At 50.2% G+C, this 7,783-nt stretch overlaps 3 protein-coding genes across 3 annotated transcripts; all 3 read left to right on the plus strand.

Annotated features, from left to right (window-relative positions):
* Window positions 1-64: 64 nt before the first annotated feature.
* On the plus strand, window positions 65-2,881 carry TEOVI_000792500 (DNA repair helicase and transcription factor protein, putative; the record flags this gene model as incomplete). The annotated part of the gene is made up of 1 exon (XM_067220404.1): window positions 65-2,881. The coding sequence occupies one exon, from the start codon at window positions 65-67 to the stop codon at window positions 2,879-2,881; it is 2,817 nt and encodes a 938-aa protein (XP_067076505.1).
* A 409-nt stretch (window positions 2,882-3,290) lies between these two features.
* On the plus strand, window positions 3,291-4,748 carry TEOVI_000792600 (uncharacterized protein; the record flags this gene model as incomplete). The annotated part of the gene is made up of 1 exon (XM_067220405.1): window positions 3,291-4,748. One exon carries the CDS (start codon window positions 3,291-3,293, stop codon window positions 4,746-4,748), a length of 1,458 nt encoding a protein of 485 aa, XP_067076506.1.
* Window positions 4,749-5,135: 387 nt separating this feature from the next.
* On the plus strand, window positions 5,136-7,256 carry TEOVI_000792700 (Ankyrin repeats (3 copies), putative; the record flags this gene model as incomplete). Its single annotated transcript, XM_067220406.1, has 1 exon — window positions 5,136-7,256. The coding sequence occupies one exon, from the start codon at window positions 5,136-5,138 to the stop codon at window positions 7,254-7,256; it is 2,121 nt and encodes a 706-aa protein (XP_067076507.1).
* Window positions 7,257-7,783: the final 527 nt, after the last annotated feature.

Raw genomic sequence — 7,783 nt, forward strand, 5'->3', positions numbered from 1 at the left:
CAACTCATTTCGTTGGGTTGGAACTACTCACACGCTTTCTCAATAAACACACAGTCATTGGGTGATGATTCTTGGCCCTGGTGGGCGCATTTTCATCAACCATGGTCATCCAGCGTATCCGCATCTCATGGACTTTCTTACTGCCTGCTGTGAGCCAGTCTGCCGGACTCTGTACGTGAGTGAATATACCATTTCACCTTCGTCCCTCTCGGCTGCCACTGCGGAAGGGACGTATTCCATGGAAATGGTACGGAACGTCATTCGTTACTTTCGGCTGGATGAGCAGCAGCAAATTCCAGTGGATGTAGAGCGATATGCGGCATTGGAGCGGAGGGTGCGCGACAGCGTTCAAGATACTTCATTGGATTTGCCGATGGAGGTGGGAGAAGCGAAAGTCAGCGCCAATGGCGACGTGAAAGCGGAAGAGGGGTGCGAAGAAGCGACGGATGAATTGAGCCCGTTGGCGGGGCAGGTGAAAAAGGAAGAGACGAAGGAAGTTGCGGCGGAGCCTCGGCGTCGGTTCCTCTCACTTAGTAAAAGAATTTCGGCAAAATCAGAGCCTTTAGTGACTCGGGCAGTGGTTAACACCGGCGCTCTCCAACCCCTTCCAGCCGATCTCGAGCAGATGTTGCGAGAAGAGGAGAACTCATCGAGGGTTCGAATTGTGTTGCAGCCTTGTCTGCGACCTGTTAAACGACGTGCTGTCGGTGGGGACAAACAGCACTCGGATGAACAGCAATGTCAGCGTGCAGAGGAAACCAAATTAGCATACTTTTTGACGAGTCCCGATCGCAATCACATGGAGCATCTGGTGAGTCGTCTTCAGGACTTTCTCGTTCCCGTACTTTTGCACGGTACACGCCGCTGGGTTGTATCGGATGTGGATCGTGGAGTGGAGGAGAGAAGCACCGCTGAAAGTGGTCGGGCAAAGACACTTCGGAGGCTGTTCGAGGCACCATCATCGGCATCGGGTCGGTCAGTTGCTTCTAAATCTTTAACGAATGAGGGAGCTAACGGTGACGGCCTTGGAGGTGGCGTGGGAAGGAGATGTACTCGCATTGTCTACAAGAGTCAGGTGATGGACGGAAAGATGCGTAATGTGCGCGAACGACTTTACAAGGAGCTCAGTGTTCGCGCTGACTTGTTTTATGATTATGTTCAGGATCACTCGCTTCATGTATGTGACCTTGAGCTTTCCGAGAATGTCCGACTGCGACCATATCAGGTTGCATCGCTGGAACGCTTTAGAAGTGGTAACAAAGCTCACCAGGGTGTCATTGTTTTGCCCTGTGGTGCTGGAAAAACCCTTACTGGCATTGGTGCAGCAGCCACTGTTAAGAAGCGGACCATAGTGATGTGCATTAACGTTATGTCAGTTTTGCAGTGGCAGCGCGAGTTTATTCGCTGGACGAACTTATCAGAAGACCAGGTGACGGTGTGTATAGCGGATAAGAAGCAAATGCCTGGCGATGTTTTTATAACGACGTATAGTATGCTTATTGCGCGGCGTTCTAACGTTCCTGAGATGGAACAGAGTGCGGATGCCAAATTGACCGCAAAGATACTTGCCAGTGTTGGGGAGCAACCATGGGGTTTACTTCTCTTGGATGAAGTACACACGGCTCTCGCTCACAACTTTCAGGAGGTGCTTAACAAGGTGAAGTACAAATGCGTAATTGGGTTGAGTGCTACGCTGCTGCGAGAGGACGACAAAATCGGCGACTTGCGCCATCTTGTAGGGCCGAAGCTGTACGAAGCGAACTGGTTGGATCTTACAAGGGCGGGTTTCCTTGCTCGAGTGGAGTGCGCAGAGATTCAGTGCCCGCTGCCAAAGGCCTTTCTGACGGAGTACTTGGAGAGCCAGTCGGATGGGGACCCTTTTGCTCGCCGTGGTACAACGCGGATGGCGCACTCAGTGGTTTGTTTAAATCCGTATAAGTTATGGTGCACCCAGGCGTTGCTAGAGTTCCATCGTAACAGATCGCCACCTGATAAGGTCATTATTTTCTGTGACCAAATAGATGGGATTCAGTACTACGCCCAGCACCTGCACGTACCGTTCATGGATGGCAAGACGAGTGACATGGAGCGGGAAAATCTTCTTCAGTACTTTCAGCACTCCGACAACATAAACGCCATCATCCTCTCCCGTGTGGGTGATGTTGCTCTCGATATCCCATGTGCTTCTGTTGTCATTCAAATTTCAGGTCTGGGAGCTTCGCGGCGTCAGGAGGCACAAAGGCTAGGTCGGATTCTGAGGCCAAAACCCGCTTCCTTGGATAACGTCTGTTCATACTTCTACACCCTTGTGTCGCAGGACACACACGAAATTTCACAGAGTTATGAGCGGCAGAGCTGGTTACGTGACCAGGGATTTTCTTATCGTGTACTGCAGTCGGACATGGTCCTTCAGCACTTTTTGCGGACGGGTGGAAAACTTTGTTGTGTTGGGCCGCCGCGTTGGTGGTACGAGTGTGCGGGCCCGTCGTGTGATAGTGCCGTTGCGGCAAAGGGGACTTACTGGATACCCTTTTCTCAGGAGGCTGCGCTTCGCATGCAAAGCCGATTTGTTGCTGGTGTGAGGGGATGCGATTTGACAGCTACCGTACTTCGTGACACGCCGCGGCCGCCGGAGCTGAAAAACATGGGTGTGGAAGAGAAGTGGACCGTATGCTTCAGTGATTCTTGTGCTCCAGAAACATTCGGTACAGTTCAGTTGGTGGAGGGCAATCCGCTGCTGGTGCGCCGTATCTGTTGTGGACCGCTTGCTGTCGAGCATGATTGCCTTCACGGGGGAGAGGAGTGTCTGCAGTACGCCGTGCAGCAGATGAAGGTTATGGTGGCGAAGAATTCTAAAAACCGAATTCCGCTGACTACCTAGTCGCAGGTACTAGAATGTTTTGTTTTGGTGCGCTTGTGTGCGCGAAGGAATTCATGACACATGGGTGGAGTGCATTGAATTACTTCGTTCCCGGCACAAACGCAGTGTCACCGTTCAACTACTGCAGTCTTTATTCTTTCTCAACAGTTTTCTGCGGCTCCGGTACGTTACGACGTTACGCTTCGTGGATTGCTGCTACGTGCACCACTCCTTCTCTCCCAAGCTTGTCGTTTTTCTTCTTTTTAGTTTCTTAAAGGGATACCTCTCCTTGTTTTTACTTATTTTCCCATCTTTTCAATGTCGCTTTTCCCCCTTCTTGTTTCTCTTGTTAAAGTTTCTAGCACTTGTTGAGTATTCGTGCCTCTTTGTGCAACGAGGATCGGAAATCGAGGTCACAATATTTAGCAACATGTCGATACAAGGGGACCCAAAGCACAAGCAGGCAAGGCGTAGAGTGGCCGCCGAAATCGGCCGCATCAGGCGTGAAATGGAAGATATGGCTGATGAGGCTCAAACTGGACATTCCCTCGGCCAACTGCTCCGCCGCCGTGTGGAGCTTCAGCATCGCATCCAGCAACTTCGCGACGAGGAGGAAAGGCTGCGACGTGAGTCGTTTATAAATATGCTCATGGAGCGGCGTCGGTCGGATAAAGAAAGACGGTCGCGGTCACCTCTGCATCATTCAGTGAAGCGTGAGACACCGAGTCCAACCATACCGGAGGAGGAGGAAAGCAAGGATGTTGGATCTGCGGCAGAAGTTGTGGAGGCTGTGGTTGACAAAAGATGCGAGAGCCCCCCAGTAGCTGAGGTTCACATGAAGCCTGCTCGCGTTTCGGTGTGTGCCACAGACACATCCGAGAGTGAAAGTACCCCCGAAAGGAAAAGCGAGAGCGCGAAGATAGAAAGTATAGTGGTGACCCCTCCACGACCCATAACAAAACCAACTACGGTAGCCGAATCAGAGGTAAGTAAACCAGAGGAGGCTTCTTTTATTGCAGCGGGGTTGGATAAGGCCCTACTTCAGATGATTCAGTCATCAGAGAGGCGAGTCACTGCGGTGGAGGCGCAAGCAGAGGCGGCCAGACGCGCAAAGGACGCGAAACTAAGGGAGACTAACCTTCTTCGCGAGCAGTCAAAGCGCCGGTTTGAGCTTGTTGACGATATGTATACAAAAGCAATAGAGCGTCGAATGCGCGCAATGAGGCGAATCGCCGCCGACCCACCAGCCGATCGTCTCATTGGACAGAACGCGGCGCAGCACGTTCCCCTAAGCATGCTCACGAAGGAAACCCGGAAGTTGGGAATGTGTCTTATGCCGGGGGCACAGAAAAGCCAGAATGCCAAAGGAGGGACTGGCGTTAGCGGCCTTTTGGAGATGCACCGCAGTAACTTCTTCTTAACTGGGGTTGATGCTAGCAGGAGCGGTGTCTTTATAAAGGGACACCCCGAGAATTCGGTAGAGGCGGAGATAAATGAGCATCTCCATGGACAATCTGAAGAAACACCGTCAGACGGCAGGGGCGGGAGGTTACTACGACCCTCTGGTGCTGAAGATTTGGAAAGGGAGGCGCATGAAGAGCTGCTTCGTCAATGGCGGGAGTTGGGTTACACCGCTGTGTACCTCCCCGCATCCCGGCGTCTGGCCTTTCCATTTAGTGAAGGCCGTGAAGGCACCAGAAGGCGTCGTGATCCCTACGCATGGATGCACTTGGATCCGCTGCCAGTTGTGCATTTAATACAGCGGCGACTCCCAGAGCAGCCATTAACTCGGCCTGTAGTGGGACTACCGGCGTCAGCACGTGCCGGTTGTCCAACTGTTAGAGGCGCCAGTAAAAATGTGGGGCAATCAAAGGCGCGTGTGAGGTAAAATTTTGAGTAGATAGCAGAAGGTTGGTTGTGGGGGATCAACAGTGCATTGTTTGTATATATTTCAGCATTTCTTTTCCCTGTTACTATGTCTGTATCGAAAACCATGGTTGTATATTGATCTATTTGCGGCGTTTGGAATTGTTCGAAATGTTTTTACCCGTCACATGAACTGTATTAACAGTAATTTCCATTATTCCTCTCAGTTCACAACTTTCGTATATATATATATATATATATTCTTTTTTGTAGCCCTCTCAGTGTTTTCTAACTGTTGCTATGTCCGATCTCTCTTTCGTCTTGTGTTGTTGTTGCTGTTTTTCCACTTCGTTTTCACGCTCTGTTTGTCTTCCAAAATTTCCTTGCGTACGGTCCCCTTGAAGGAATCATGTGGAAAACTAAGGGGCGTGGTGTTTCCACTTCCCCCGAATTGCGTGCACTCGTGCAAGTAATACGGGCTGCAGACAAGAAGGACTTTCCCGAACTCGTCCATCCCGGGCAGCGCCACCCGCCCATCGCCGCGCTGCAGCAAATGGTGAAAGAAATTACGGGCCGAGTGCTCACCTCGGAGGAACTTCAGTTGTTCAGCGTCATGTATATGAGTGTTGAGTACCGTCTGTGTGGTGTGGATCCCATGACACTGCCAGAATCGCTCGTGGGTGACGCTTTGAGTCTTACATTCCGTCTCGAATCGGCCTGTATTAAGGCGGGTATATCGCTGCTGAACGTCTTTCCTTGTATTAGCGCCGCGCACAATTATTTTCTTGAAATTAGAGGGTTCAAATTTTCCGTGAAGCTTGTACCTGTGTTCTACCGACTCTCTGATGCTATATGCGGTTTACTGCACCGTGCGCTGGATAAGGTAAATGAGTACAAAGCTAGAGGCGATTGGAGGCCGGCTTCGCCCCTTTCAAGGGCCGCCAAATCCAGTTTAAACCAGTTTTCAGAAGGAGAACTGTGTGATGACATCGTTTTATGGGAGAAGGTGACTGGAAATGTGCCAGAAGATATTCTTGATGTACTCACAGACATTGACGGGGATGTGGACGAACTACTGGCACATTTAAAATGGTACGTAGAGGCTTGTAGAGAAACTATTTATATTGACACAGCCAACTTCACAGACGATATCTATGTAAGGAGGCTTTGGAATTCGTATGTTGGAAAAGGGATGCCGGCGTGCTTCGCTGAGAGTTGCTCCCCAGCACTAAGTTTGTTGCCCAAGTGCCTTCATGAGCCGGTTATGGACGTGTTAAATTATAGGGATTGTGGTGTTATCTCCTTGTATTCACTGAAGCGTCTGTTGGACATTTGGGGCCCGTTTCTGCTTCTTGGTCGAAACATGAAGGATGATGTCGCTATGGGTGTGTTTGACTTCGGACACTCGTTGGAATATCGGTGCAAAACGTTTGCGCGACGGGAGGATGCGCGGGAGGGGGACTACGTGTTGATGCTTAGTAATGTCCCTTCTGAGGTACTTGCGTTAGTGCTCGTCCAGCGACGGGGTGCTATTGAGCAACAGGACCCGGGTGAGTGTAAAAGGAGGAATAGAACTCTTGCAGTTAAAAGGATTCGTTTCACGCAGAGTTCAGGTGCCTGGGTTCCGGATGGGCTGACGGTGGAGGAATTCGACAGCATCGGGGCGGCTTGCCGCGCGTTTCCCGAGGTTTTCCAGCGGCCCTGCGGTACACAATATGATGTGGAGCAGTGCAGCGATGCTCGCGCCTTGGTGGATAGCGGAATAGACAACGACATGGCACATAATGTCTCGAGTTTGCATCGTGCTTGCTTCCGAAACAATGTGCGGTACGTGAAGACGTTACTTTCACGCGGTGTTGCGGTTATCGTGAATACCAGTATAATAGATCCTGTTGTATCATCACGGTACTGCTGGACACCACTCCTTTGTGCTGTGAACAACCCCAACAGTGACCCTAGTGAAGTGGTGCAGATGTTGCTGAATGAGGGTGCCGATGCATATATATGTGATAATGCAAAATGCACGGCATTGTACTATGCCATAGCCAATGGCTACGCTGAGGCTGCCCGTATTCTGTTGAAGCACTTCCCCGATCTGCGTCCGTCTCCCTGGACGGAGTCTCTTCTCGTCGCTCTCGGTGCACATCACTTTCATGCGCACGAGGGTGATATCCGCCGTCTTGCGGATTTGATTCCTTCAGCAGCGATGATGCGTGTGCTTTTACCGAGGGAAAATAATCTTCGATTTGTTCAGCTTTGCGTGGACATCATCGCGGGAAAACTTTGCGGTGTGGACCGACTACCGCGACCGGAGGACGACATCACCCTGTGGCATCCCGATGGTGATGTCGAGCTGCGCACCGTTGAAGAAGAGGAATATTTAACGAAGATTGTCTTTTACCATGGTGTGCATTGCCGAGAAAACGTTGATGAGGTTTCCGTCGCTGCTCAGCTCCTTTATCATCGTTGTTATTATCTTTCGTGCAGGGAACACTTTGGTCTGGCTGTGGAGACGCCGCAAAATTCATAAGGGTCAATCACTCACGTGAGTCTGAGTGCACTGAGCTGCAGAGACATTTCCCCAGAAGTGACCCTGAAACCTGTTGGACACAATTACTGCCGGTGTCTGAGTGCGGTGTGGGCATACTTGGGTTCTGTATCTGATCCTTGTTGTTTTCTCCCTTCTTATCTTTGTCTTTTTGTTTCCCTAGTTTGCTCTGCATTCGAGATGAGTACTGTATATTCTTTAATTGATTCCCTCCAAGCCCTCCTCTTTTCTTGACTATATTGCGTTGTTGAATGTAGATGTGCATGGTTGTATTTGGTTATGATACCCCGTTGCTTGCGGGCGCGTTGCACGAGATTGCATGGAGGGCGCGTGTGAGGCTTCTTTTCCTCCAGAGTTCCTTCATTTTCCTCCTGTTTCAATCCTCATCTGCATTTGTTTTCTTTTCTCTCTTTTTTTTCTTCGCAAACTACAAATACATTTGGTTATATTCCTCTCTATGTTTTTTTTTAAATCTGTCATCAATAATAATAATAATTATTATTATTATT

The sequence above is a fragment of the Trypanosoma equiperdum genome (assembly GCF_001457755.1).
Source record: "Trypanosoma equiperdum strain OVI genome assembly, contig: ctg_1149, whole genome shotgun sequence".
Taxonomy (NCBI): domain Eukaryota; phylum Euglenozoa; class Kinetoplastea; order Trypanosomatida; family Trypanosomatidae; genus Trypanosoma; species Trypanosoma equiperdum.